The sequence below is a fragment of the Pogona vitticeps genome, chromosome 4 (genome assembly GCF_051106095.1).
Source record: "Pogona vitticeps strain Pit_001003342236 chromosome 4, PviZW2.1, whole genome shotgun sequence".
In the NCBI taxonomy this organism is placed as follows: Eukaryota; Metazoa; Chordata; class Lepidosauria; order Squamata; family Agamidae; genus Pogona; species Pogona vitticeps.
In genome coordinates, this window is record NC_135786.1 from 143,933,956 (window position 1) to 143,948,121 (window position 14,166).

The window sequence follows — 14,166 nt, forward strand, 5'->3', positions numbered from 1 at the left end:
TAGAACTTGTGTAGAGGGACAGATGGCAGGAGAGAGGCTGTGTTCCAAATGCCTTACCCATGGTTACGGTGGACTCTGCATAGTATTTACATCACTCCAGCGAGGTAAAGAAATTTCATGCCCAGAAGCTATACTTAAAGGAATGACTGGGACTAGACAGAAAATATTATGGTGGGGCAAAATGAAATGGCATGCTTTTAAAATTACCAAATTGCTACATTATAGGAACCCAGTGTGGTGTAGTGGATAGTTATGGACTGGGACTCGGGAGAACTTGGTTAGAATCTCCACTCTGCTATGGAAATGTATGGGGTGGGTTTGGAATTGACAAAACTGAGAGGCAGGCAGGCAGAATCTTTCTGTAGCAACTACTGTAAGAGTGTGCCTAAGAGAGCATATTCCATACTAGGCAAGAGGAAGAACATATACTGACAGCTCCCCTGCATAAACACAACTTGTGATGTGCCTGTTGAAATATTTTGTGGCAAACATACCATTCATTTGACATACCCTGTGGGTGCTCCACTGAGGGAAACCATATTATGATATGCCAATACATTATCAGATTAAAAACAATGAGCACAGTATTACTTTTCTTTGATATCGCACATCCATTTTTTAAAAAACAAAAATAAAGTTCAGCTTGAACATGAATGCCTGTATTCTCTTCATGTCTGCTATTCATGCATGGGTTTGTTGCATAAGTAGTTGTACTGCTTCAGTGTCTTACAAATGGGTATTCATTACCCTTTTGCACATATGAAAGCTCTGTCATTTTAAACAGCAGGCTCCATGTTTCTGAATAGGATTCTAGATAGCTTTTAAAAAGCACTACTCACGCCACCCTTTTATATCAACGGAATTCAGAGGCTGAAAGGCTATCTCCTCATATGTACTTCTGAATTTCACTGAACCCCTAATAAAGGCTATCAAGGTGTTTTCATTATTTTAAACAACCTTTTTGTATAGGTTATCTATAAGCATTAAAAAACCTTCCTCCGGTGTTAAGACTCTACCTAAATGTAGCAAATAGCATCTGTGCATTAAGTGGGGCCCTAACTCCTCTATATCCATCACTTACCCTGAGTTGTAATGTTAATCATGTTCGGTATCTCTGATTCCTGCTTCATGCCAGTGTCTCTGGGTTGGGGAAATGCATGTGATGATCACCGGGGAGGTGATTCCTCTCACTGGTCTCATTTGTACCTTATCCTAAGATGTGGTTTAGATTTAGAGTACTGAGGATAAGCCACAGTAAGCTTTTAGCTCACATGCTCCTCTTCTCTACTTGTCTCTTCTTGCAGTTGTGAAGAGGGATTTAACAGTGCTTGCTTTCACTTCAGACTAGCCACAGCTTTTTGTGGTTTCAGAGACTGAAGACTATCTAGTTTGCTTCAACCAGAGATTAGAAAAGCAGCTGCTGCTGCTATTGTTGTTTGATCTACAACTCCAGAATCTCCCAGCCCGCATGGCTAACTGGGAAATTCCAAGAATTGTAGTCAGGAAAATGTGTCCCCCACCCCACTTGTGTCTGGTTGAATTAGGCCAAAACTGTAGTCCAAGAAAGTAATGTTTCTGATATCCCATTTCCCCCAAACGGTACAGTCCTAGTTCAAATCTGCGGGTTATGAAGGTGACTTGTTTCAACAAACAAGCTAAGATTCACTATAGCTGAGACTTTGGATGTAACACAAAACTGGTTAAGCTAAAATAGTAGCAAAAGCTTCATGTTTTTATCCTCATGGATGTACCAGAGAAGGAATGCCGGGATGGGGATGGTTGAGCTCCAGGGTCACTGTCGCAGGACAGTAAACAGTTATTCAGCCTTATTCTGTACATAGATACAACCACAATGAGAATGTTATTCTTGGCAGCACTCTCATGGCACTCTTGAGGTTTTGGTTTACTTGTCACCCCTTCTAAAGGAAAAAAAAAAACATGATATAACACATTTTTGTTGGGTGGCAGTGAGCTTTTCCAGTAAATTTAAAGTGTTGATCAGATGTCAAGACTACAAAGCAGGAACAGTGCAGTACTGAGCACGTATCGCGATTCTTGCTTAAACTACTTCCTTTGAAGAAAGGTGAGCCAGATTCTCATATTTTCTACTTGCTCTGTCCCTGAGTGACCTCTCACATGTGTAAGAATCTAGTTCCTCATAAAAGCTTTGGCTGAACTCAGGTGCCAGTCTTGAAAGTTAGAAGCTAGTCATCAGATACACTTGATAAGCTGGTTATGCAAGACAAGGGTAGCAATGTAGTCAGTCAGGTCCTGTCTAGACAATTACTCAAGCTTCTCCTCCCTGCCCCCCCCCCATTTTTTTAACCTTGACATACACCAATATGAAAAAGAAGCATAACACCTAGAATTAAATCACCCAGGTTAACTTAAACAACAACTATTTTATTTCTAATTGAGCACTACCTATATTTCCTTCTGAATCAGTGTACAGCTAACATGAATTGTTCATCTCACCATGATTCCTATTCTATTAAACTTTGCACCTGTCATCACCTCTCTGCCAAGCCATGCACACAGGGACAGCTTCTCCTGCGGCCAAGGCAGCTTGATCTGGCACAGACCGATACACAGAGAAACATGTGTTATTTCTATCCTTTGGGTTGGTTCACAGCTGAACAAAAATATGCTGGGATGCAGGCATGAGCCTTGTGTCTACTCCCCCAGCAGCTGCACAACTGTACACTTGACCCTAGGTTAAAAAAATCGTGCTCATTTATCCACCACCACAGAGATATCAGCGATGGGTACCTATTACTCCATGGGCATACTGCTTCCTAACATTTGTCCCTTAAGAATCAAAGATTATATTATAGTTGAAGGAAAAGGAAACTTTTAGAGCCTGTTTGTCCAACACGTCTTTTTTAAGGGCAGAATTAGACTTCAGTGGCACCTTCCCACAAACCTTTCAGGTGAACAGCTAACTGGTTTAATCTCATCAAGAATTTAATTTGTTTTCAACTGTTATTACTATGGGAAGGTTTCTATTTTAATACCAGCAGTCTGCATTAACAGTTGAGTTTACTAATTTTCACAAAGGTTTTTATAACCCTCCCTTTGAATCATGTTGTGAAGAGAACAGGACAGATACTATTAAAGGAAGCATGCATATAACAGAAAACAAAGGCTTAGTTTCTGAATCTTAGTATGAAAACAGCTGCTTTGTTTTTGGCTATTAAAAGCTGGGAGGGTGAGCATGGTAGGCATTTGGGCACACAGATCCCACCTGGCACTGTGCAGAGGAGAAGGTGCCAATAATGTATTTAGATCTCACTCTTCCATACTTGTACATGAAGCATCTAAGAGAGGTGTGAACCCAAAGCCTGCTCTCACTACCTGCAAAACATATATTTTTACGTATGTAATGAGTCCAAATGGCCTCATTTATCTAAAACAGCCTGTGAACCAGAGACAGACTCACTGTAAGACTTCACACCTAAAGTACTGATAAAATGAAGAATGAGAGACAGATGGATGTACTGATGGGTGATTACTGAAATATACTTGAACACAGATTTAGGTCTTACTTCTCCACTTGCAACTGTATGTTGTGTGTGCAACTGGACTTTTGTCGAAGTGCTGCAGGTCAACTGACACAGTGTAGCTGCTTCTCAGATGGCTGTGTCAGTACCATACTCTCTTTTCACAATGGCCCCAAATAACCTGCCTTTGACAGTCCCCAGGACCACTGTGGCAGGAGGGATTTAAAGATTTCCTTGCCCAAATGCCTTTTTCTTTCCCCTCTTTCTCCCTTTGAGTGTTCCCACATCATGGTGGTGGAGCTTCTGCCAGCATGAACATTACACCAAAAGAATGTTATACTCTAAAACTGTAAATACTGGCCTTACAATGCAATAAGGACCTTAATTGGGGACACTACAAGTATTTGCACAAACTAAGATAACAAGAACAATCGATAGCAAAAGTTCCAGTCTGTTTCTACTCAGAATGGTTTCCACACAGAAGTGTTTGCTTCAGTTTACTGACCTGGATCTAAGGAACATAATCAATGACCAATATTAAACACTTCTGTTTTAGGCATACAATTTCTGAAAAGGAATCATTCCCTAGAAATACCATATCGGAATCCAAGCCTGTGGTTTTCGTACTGCATTGAAGGGCATTTGGAGGTTTCCAGAAACTTATCAAGGGGGTCCTCAGCTAGAAAATCAACAGCTAACAAATGAAAGAGTAGTTATCAGAAAGTGGCTTGTTAAAAGCCTATTTTAATAACCATGAAGAGCTGACTGCTTACTACCTTAGAGCTGCAATAATAAATGCACGTATCTGACGGTAAGTCTTATGGGATTTACTGGTAAGTTAACTATTGATAGGTTCAGGGCTAGCCCTATCATTAGGTAGAGTGGCATCAGATAGTTGTCTGTCTGCAATTCTTTTGCCTAAATCCCTAGAATCATGACATTGGAAGGGGCCTAAAAGGCCGGTCGAGTCTAACCCTCTGCACAATGCAGGATTACAAATCAAAGGATATCAGCCAGCTGGTTGCCTAATTCATTCTCCTTTCTGGGAGGCAAAACTATATGTGTCACACAGCCTGTTCTGCACTCCACAAGATGTTGCCCTCAGATGTGATGGAGGATCATACCCCTTTGCCAATATTTGAGGCAGGATTCAACTGCCAGCCTTCGCAGCCTCAGTATATGGGTGGGAGTGAAGCATCTTGTCCACCTCAGGACCAGCCCCATACAGCATTGCACCCTGAAAGGGTCTGTCTTGCAAAATCAACAAGCAGTAAACAAAAAGCTTTTCCTGCTGCTCTTTTGTAAGTTCTTTAATACAGTACAAGATTTCATTAAAACTGTGTCATAAGGGATTAGATGCCTGAAAGTTGCTGATCTGTAAAATTATTTACTGTTTTAAATAGTAAGACCAGAACTTTTCTACTACAGTTCCAAAGATAGCAATGAGCATGAAAAGACATGTCCAGTAGAAGCAGGCTATCAGTCTCTAGACCTGTGGCAAAACGAGGCAAAGCAAAAAACACTCTTAAATCTTACCTTCTGCATATTTGGCTTGATACAGCGAACAAAGAAAGGGTTAGAGGTGCTTAGTGTTGCCATTAAGGAATGCAGTGAATCCTAAAACAGGAGGGGAAAAAAAGGAAAATAAAACTTGTAACTCATGCTGTAAATCACTGTTAGTAGTCACTGTAGCAGCACCTAGTGGCAAGATCTGCAACATATGCCAACGTACTTTTCCTACAGGGCATGTCTGATAGCAAGTTATTTTTGAAATAAGATGCAAGGCCAATTCAAAAAAGTCTTAGAACAGACTCAATACTTATTTTTTAGAGGGCTGGAAATCAAGCCACCTCCTCCCAACAATAAAATTATTTCTCAAAAGCAATTATATCCATGTTCAAAACTTTGATATTGGATCTAAAATGCTAAGCAGTCCCAGAACATAAGTCTAGAAAAGATAATTGGACAAAGGAACTAACCTTGAACTGTAGGCTGACTGTGGGTCTCCGATGTTTGCTCCCACATTTCAAAGTGTCTTGACTGCTGCGGCTTGAAATGTGTTCAAAGAGGTCATATATGAAATCGAGGCTAAAAAAACAAATTAAAACTAACGTGAACACAAAGGCTCTACAGGAGACACACCTTGAGAGATGTGCTTGTAGTTTGTTTTCAATGCTTTTCAATGTAGTTGCCAATCGAAAACTGTGATGATCAGCAAACCGTCAAGCTGTAACCATTACAATAATTTTCTCAGGGGGAAAAAGGGTGCTGAATTATCATATCCTTACAGAGAGTGTTATTTGTGTGATTATATGAGTACCCATGTGATTTATGGAACAGAAAGTAGAATCTGGGCCAAGGAAAACTGGCTTCAAATTCCCATTGAACCATGAAAGATACTGGTCGATGTTAGGCCAGCCATTTTCTCTCAAACTATCTCACTGGGTTACTGTGATGATAAAACAGGATAATCTCACACACTCTGCTCTTAGTTCATTTTAAGAATGAACGTAAGTCAACATGTAGGCAGGTGGTTTATGCGTTTGTATTTATTTATTGGGATGCTGCCCAGTGCGGTGCTGTGGAAAAGTGACGGTCTATAACTCACGAGACATAGGCTTGAATACCCACTCAGCCATGGAAAATGGAGGTGTGATACTGGTAAAACCATTAATTAAAATATTTCTGTTACCTGGAACACCCTGTTAGGTTCATTATAACCTGGTTCCAAGCTAACGGCACATAACATAACATTTATTTATTGTAGGAATTCTATATCCTGCTCTTCTAGAGCAGGAGCAGCACTCAGGATGGGATTATGTCTTTAAATAAATAAATGGGAGATACCATGGTAGAAACAGTATAACACAAAAATCACATTTCTGGAAGACTAAGCACAGCCTGTGAACACTTTCTGCACATCTTGTTTTGAAGTGTGTGTGTGTATGGGGGACTTATTTCCTTCTGCCAAAATAATTTCAGCAACATGCAGTGGCAAGAGAGAGAAGCATGACCCATAGTGGCTAGGGAGAGGACTGACAGTTTGGTGGAAGGTGCCCAGCCCTTTATTAGAGATGTCACTCAGATTTGGGGGAGAGAATGAAAGATGTTTTTAAAAAAGTTTAAATTGCATATGATAGTTTCTAATACCATTACTAAGGATTTGTTTATTTCCAATACAAGACAAATAAATGCAGCCGTCTTAGGCACCAACAGCTTCATTCGTGACTGTTCTATGTTATGAATTAATATTACTGCAAAATATTCAAATTATGTAAGATACAGATTGAGTGGATTCTTTATGAGTTTTGCTTTTTTAAATTGTTGTGACATTTGTCTGTCCTTCCAGAAGCTACTTCAGCACAAAAAAGACACATGACATTCAAATATCTCTGCTTTTGGGTCCTGAGCGGACCGCTATTTGTAAGCAATACGAACAATCTGCCAAGGTTTTTTTTTGAGGGGGGGGATCCTCTTGTTTCTGGTTCTTTCTACTGAATACTGTTTATAGTTAAGTATTACTGCTGGAACACAAGACATTCAGATTCTACCTGATGAACTTTTACAAAGCATTCTGTAAAAAAATGCAGACATTTTAAGTTTACACATTCCCCAATAAATGGAAACTGATTATCAACTTGTTCTAGGTCTGTAATTTGTTTGGACTGTAATTACACAACATTGCACTTGGAATTCCTCAACCTTGATCACTTTATAGTTAAGAAAGAGCTCTTTCAGTCTCCACAGAAGTCAGGTTACTTGCTTCCCCAAGGCAAAACGACTTGTGTGTTGCCTCTCCCATCTGCTAAGCATGTCACAGCCTGTGAGCTCACACAGTCACTTTAAGAGAGTTTGCTCACATTAAGGAGAATCCGGGGACAAAGAAGCCTGTCCCACTGACCTTCAGCACAGATTCCCAACATGAATAGATGGTCATACCAGTCACAGAGCTACTACCATTCCACAGTTTAGGACAGGCAACAAACTGGCACTCTACCTGATCAAGTAAAATACAACACTATACAGTGGTGCATCGCTTAATGGGTGCCCTGTTTAACGACAAAATTGCATAGCGATTAACTTTTTGCGATTGCTTTTGCGATCGCTTTGCGATGTTCCCTATGGGGAAAAATCGTTTTGCGATGATCGGTACCCTGTTTCGCTTACCGCTCATCTCAAAGCGATGATTTTTAACAGCTGATCGGCGGTTCCAAAATGGCCGCAGGGTAAAAAAAATGGCCGCCCACTGTTTTCTGGGACAGATTCCTCACTTACCAGGCAGCAAAAATGGCCGCCGTATGGAGGATTTTCGCTTAAAGGTGAGTCTGAAGCCCATAGGGACGCATTGAAGGGGTTTCAATGCACTCCTATGGGCTTTTTAATATTGCATAGCGATGAGATCGCTTTGCAGCGATTTTTGCTGCACCGATTATCGTCGCTATGCGAGGCACCACTGTACCAGACTGCAGCACTGTGACAGATCCACATAACCTTCTGGTGCTTCACAGTAAACACAGCATTCCCCAATGTATCAGAATATACAGACGGGGGGGGGGGTTTCTGCTTAAAACTGCAGGCCACAGAGCTACTTTGTGCACATAATGCCTGGCACCTCCTAATTCTGGCATCTTACATGACCAAGTTCCCCATGAAATAGTGAGATACCTGCTTTCCCGTAAGAGGTTCAAGAGGTCGTCTCTGAAAGTGTCCCTGTTTTTCTCCAAGATTCCTCTGACATCATACTGGACCTATTGGGAAATAGTCAAAGCAGAGTCTAGTTTTTAAAAAGCCCTCTTATTAACAGCAAGTCAGAAGTATTGCTGTAAAGAGCAGAGGAGAAGCTGAATGCTTCTGTCAATTTGTAAGCAGCTGAAGGGCAAAACTGAACTGTTGCTGAAACAGTATTTGGGAAGAATTTCAGTAAATACAGAAAAGCAAAATTACCTCCCCAGCGTAGTGTTTCACTCCAAAGTTGTGGACAGCAACTCTTGGTTTCACATAAAAAGGATTGTTCTGTTTACATAGGGAAATAAAAAGAAAATCTTTTTAAGGTTGCAAATTTGGTGTATTGCTTTGCAGAACTCACTGGAAAATCAGTTTCAGAAAAAAGCCAACTACACTTAACAAGGAGTAGTTAAACTTTTCTCATTTAAGCATTGCTTTGAAACACAATGGATAAGCAGTCTTTTATCACAGGTGCTCCACCATCCTAAGGATGGGTTTTTCATGGTCACATACACACACATATTGCACCCCAAGAGTCTTTAATCACATATGATTCATACTAAAGAAAGAGACACATGAACAATTCATTTTTTCATGTTTTCCTCTTTCATGTAACCTTTCCTTCACTATTTGGCTGTCAAATTGCCTAGGATGTTTTTCATCCAATAGAGACAGGAGGGCTGCTGTCAGCAGCCAATCAGAATATCCAGGAATGAGGAGTGGGAATTTTGAAGCTGTAAAAAAAGCCAGGGTTGGGAGTGTTCTTTCTTTGTTGCACTCATTCCTCGGGGGGGGGGGGGTGAGGTCCTGGACCTCTTCATCCTGTGTTGCCTTTCTGCCTGGCTCTGTGCCTCTCTCTTAGTTGGATCTTTTTCTTTCCCTCTCAAGTTTGAATGGATTCCTAATTTTTGCTACAACCTGGGCTGGACTCATAGACAAGAACAGAAAGAACAGAAAGGCTCATCACCAGAATGCTGGTAACCAGGTGACAAATTCACCAGAGCAACAGTGATACTTACAGGAAAGGGCTCTGTAAAAGACTAAAAATTACATGATAATACCTAATTATGATGTAGTAATACCAGTTTAAATAATAGTAAGTATAAAATATATACAAATAACAGTTTGCTCACATCTTAAAACTAGTTTGTAAAACTACATTGAAAACAACAACATTGAGCCGTTTTATAACTTTTCCCTTTCATGCATGTTCAAAGTAACAGCTCCTCAGTGCAATTTAGAAGGGATATCAAGACAGAATGGATCAATGCCGTCTTGATAGTCCACAGCAACTATTAACACAACTATCTGAAATAGATATTATCTGCATTGGTAGACAGCCTATCCATACCGATGAAATCACAGTTTTTTAAAGACAACAACATCATGAATAAGATACATTCTAATATATACATTATTGCATTCATTTTTAAAAAATTGACAACTGCATTGCAAAGTACGAAAAAATGCACAAACTTATACATACCTATGTTACAATCTAAATAGTGGATAACCAGTAAATTATGTAAGTTCACTTAAAAAAGTTGACAAAACAAAATTCTCCTCTACCCATAAACAAAAGACAACAGTATTACTTACAGCATGCTGAATGTGTAACTTTGCCAACAGGGTGCTGTCAGTAGCTTGAGGGAAATGGCTTTCTTCATTGATAAGTGCTAATAAACCAAGTTTCTAGACAATTAAGGCACAAGAAAATAAAACAACATTAAGGAAGCATGAATTGTTTGGTACTGCCTCTTTTTTGTGCATGTGCATGTGTGCACGCGCATGCGTGTCTGTCTGAACATGTCATGTCACACAGTTCTTGGAAGCATCTGTATGTAGCCATTTTTAGCAACAGCTCCACATCTGCTAGAAATGCATCAACCTACTCTGGCAGTTCCACCAAATCAGGCTGCTGCTTGTATACTTTCGGTACAGACAATCTTTTTGAAACAAACAGCACATGCTGAATGAGAAGAGACCTTGGCATTCTGGATGGGCTGTACACTGTAAAGGGATTGAACCTGAATAGAATTTGCTTAAAGTCAAATATTAATTTAAAATATCTATTTAAAAACGAAGGGTAGGGGGAAGCATAGGGAGAACAGCATCTTGAAATCAGCTACAATGGCACTGGAAGAAATAAAATCACAGGGCAGATTATAATTAAGTGACAGACCTCACTTGTTGATGGGCAAGAGCTAAAAGAATATGAACAGGCAAGCAGCAGTCTCAGTGTAGGCTGTGAATGCTGTCTGATTGTGATTGTTCAGGCAACCTTAAGTTACAATGCACTGGGAAGAAGATAACACTGATGCAGAAATACGTTCTTTTGTGGCAACAAAAGGCAAGACAAGAACTACTTGGATGTCTGAAGTTGACAGTTATGACATGAACAAATCACAATTTTTTATGAGTTAGTTTTGACTTCGCAATTCCTGTAGCATGCAAAATACACACGGCTCTCACATCATCATAATCATAAACATATGTCTAATTTCTCAGTACTGCTGACACAGGGGGAGGATTCAAGGGTCAAATCTAAAACTCAGGAGTCAAGCCCTAAAAATTTCTAGCTAAGACAGACTGTTAGTAAAATCATTGTTTGAATTTCACAAAGCAAATTAGCAACTATTGTATTATATTGGTAACCAAAGATTTTGGAATAACTCTGGGTGCTGAAATCATTATGGGAAAGAGGATGACTTTGTTTCCATATTCTTTTAATTTCTTGCCTTAATATGTGGTACTTTGCAATTTTTGAACTTTCTGTACTTTTGAGGTTGCTTGTTCATAGAATTCCAACTTTTTAAAATTATTATCTTCTTTCTTGCACACTGAATAGTATAATACCCAGCTTATTGACATCAACTGTTTCATTCATGATAACTTGCTCCTCCCAGTACAGTACTGCAGTTTTGTTTTCTAAAACTGGAGATGGCTGGAATTTATAACATGAGTAATCCATAAGATTTAGTTAACTGCTGAAAAATGATCTGTACAGCTTGGTTATGCCTGCACATGCAATCTACTTATGTTAGCTAGGGCATCCAGCTATGATAAGATGAATCATTTACACCTTACTTCATAATTATTTTTGATAATATCTAATACAAATAACTTGGTCATGGTTTGCGCACATGAATTCCTCAGTTTCAGCCCGAATACAGCCTTATTTAAACTACAAATTTGATTACTGCTTATTGACATTATTATCCAGGAGGTAACTGGGGTGTTATTCAAGTACAATGTTTTTTCAAACCACTGATTCCTGCATAAATATTGTGCACCATGCAGAATCACATATATATTACCTTTTCAATAAGATCTAAACACTCCCCATTATCTATCCAATCGATGTCTTCCCACAGAAGTCCTTCTCTAATAGAACCAAAGAGACAAAATTTATTATGGTTAGTAAAAGCAGATACTAATATCTTGACCTCTAGAAAAGTTATCTGAAAATAATGATAAAAATGAAGCTTACGGTGCTCTAAAATGTCTTACATGACATTTAACATCAACACTGAAAACAAACAAATGTCTCCACTTTTTAACATCTATGCCAGGGAGTGGGGAAGACCTTTTGCAGGTCTTACCTGCTGTACTCCAACTGCTCCAAGGAAAAAATGTGCTTGTTGAAATATTCCTGAAGTTTTTCATTTGCATAGTTAATATTGAACTGCTCAAAACGATTAACCTAGAGAAATAAAAGAGACAAACAGGAAAAATAACTCGCTTAGAAACAGACAATTCTAAATCACACAGGAGTAAGCTGATAAATTTTAATACATGGAAACATGTGAAATGAACAAAATGTTTAGAACATACCTCAAAATTCTCAAACCCAAAGATGTCTAAAATTCCAATGGACTTGAAGTCATCTTTGCCTTTTATTCGGCTGTTTATTTTTTTAATAATCCAGGTAAAACATTGGGAATAAAGTGCCATAGCTACTGAATCTCTGCTATCTATTGCCTGTTGAAAAGTAATACAGAGATAAGTTTTCACCATGAAACAGATTTCTGACACAGTGACTTTCCTGCAATTAAAAAAGAAAGTACAAGGCACAGAGCATGACAAGCATATCATTATATGTACACACATATTCATGTTTCACTGCCTTCCACAAAACAGACTGCCATCTCCTTTCAAATGTAGTGCTAAAACAATGTGTTCTTTCAACATGAACTTGGAAGTATCTTGTTGTAGTTCACTAAACTCTATATAGAAATGTAGAGGCATAACAGAAATCAGAAGATGAACTAATACCATGAACATTTAAAGCCAGGATTGATGGCTAATACAAAAGAATTATCTGGAAAGCCATGTAAAATAGAACACGGTTTTCAATAAGATGGGAAGTGCCTTTTCCTCTTCCGATTTAGAACTATCTTACTGTATAAATAAACACCTCTGACATTACATTCAACAATTTCAAGGCTCCTTCAAAAAAAGGGAAAATGTACCATATTTTTCTGTTTATAAGAACCTCCCCCCCACACACTTTTCTAACCCCCCAGTTAAGAAAACCTAGCTTTGAGGATTCAGCCTCTGGGCTCAGAAGGCTCGGACATTTTGAGTCCCTGTTGAAGCTCCACCTTGAATGAAGTGTGTTCCAATTGGTTTGTTCAGCATCAGCTGACATCAGTTCCATATGGCTCGTGATTGGAAGAAGCGAAGCCTCCTGACTCTAAGAAGCTAAGCCTCATTATTTAAACAAGCCTGTTTACATATCCAAAGTATGGGCCCTTTTGTTCTCTCAGTGTTCTCAGCTTACTTCCGTGTATAAGATGGTCCTCAATTTTTACTGTAATGACTTTAGGAAAAAGTAACATAGCATACACAGAAAAATACGGTATACTTCTATTTCTCCCATGAGGAGAATAACCTTCTTCCATACATGACAGAGTTGTATTTCCCCACAGATGCATGCGGATCTCTGCTCTTTTGGCCACCAGCCTATTTCCAACACTGAACTGAAACCTCACTTCATATATATCAAGCAAAATAAATATGACATTACATAGTTTCGCTCTTATGTCTGAGGAATTGGCTTTGATCCATGAAAGCTCACATTAATATATGAGTCATTAAAATGTCTCAATGTTTCTGTCTCTGTCTCTCTCTCTCTCTCTTAATTTATTAAGTTTTTTGTCTGATATGTTTACATAGACTAATATGACTCTTTCTTTGAAAATTACTTCAAGTATTTTAGCATTCTAGTAACTATGCTGGTGTCTCAACACTTTTTGGGTTCACTTCCTTACATTGTTAGCTGAATGATCACTAACCTCATAGGCCACATTAAGGAGACACTGTAAGTCAATTTGTTTAGTGATGTGAGCCATGTTATTCTAGGGATCTCTTAAGTAGAGCCTATACCCCAAAGCAAAAAAATTAAAAAAAAAATAAAAATTAAAAATTAAAATAAAATTTAAAAAAATAAAAAAATTAAGAAGGGGGGGCACTGGCTTCTCTGGTCATATTGGGTTTCCAGTATTCACAAAGCCTTCTACAGGTCAGAAAGCTGTAGCACAATGATGAAGCCAAGTACCTTCAGACATCTACAGATGACACAGCTACTGAATATGTTCAAAATAAACCACAGTTTACCTGTTGTACACTGAGAGGTGTTAAAATTTCTTCTCCCCTGAGTATCATTGACCTCTGTGTCAATGCTTCAGTTAATTGCGTTGAGTCCAGCCCAAGTAACTCTGCGGATCTACCCAGAGCTAGTGTAAAAATTAGAGATGATAAATAAAATAAAGCAATAGAAACAGATACTGGCAAGTACAGCAATATCACTTGGGATGACAGATAAAACCTACAACTAACTTTGTAGAAATGATTACCTATAGATAACTGAATCACACAGAAATGTTCATTTCCCTTTGGATAACTGATTTTTTTTTTACTCAACACTATATTAAAGCTT

The 14,166-nt window shown here is 38.8% G+C and overlaps 1 protein-coding gene across 1 annotated transcript in view; it reads right to left on the reverse strand.

Annotated features, from left to right (window-relative positions):
- Positions 1–14,166, reverse strand: part of MYO10 (myosin X) — a 145,528-nt gene that overhangs the window by 61,962 nt on the left and 69,400 nt on the right. Inside the window, 9 exon segments of the mRNA XM_078391709.1 lie at positions 5,037–5,117; positions 5,480–5,588; positions 8,166–8,248; positions 8,445–8,513; positions 9,825–9,917; positions 11,543–11,609; positions 11,828–11,928; positions 12,060–12,206; positions 13,845–13,963. Of these exon segments, the coding sequence (XP_078247835.1) occupies positions 5,037–5,117; positions 5,480–5,588; positions 8,166–8,248; positions 8,445–8,513; positions 9,825–9,917; positions 11,543–11,609; positions 11,828–11,928; positions 12,060–12,206; positions 13,845–13,963 (869 nt within the window).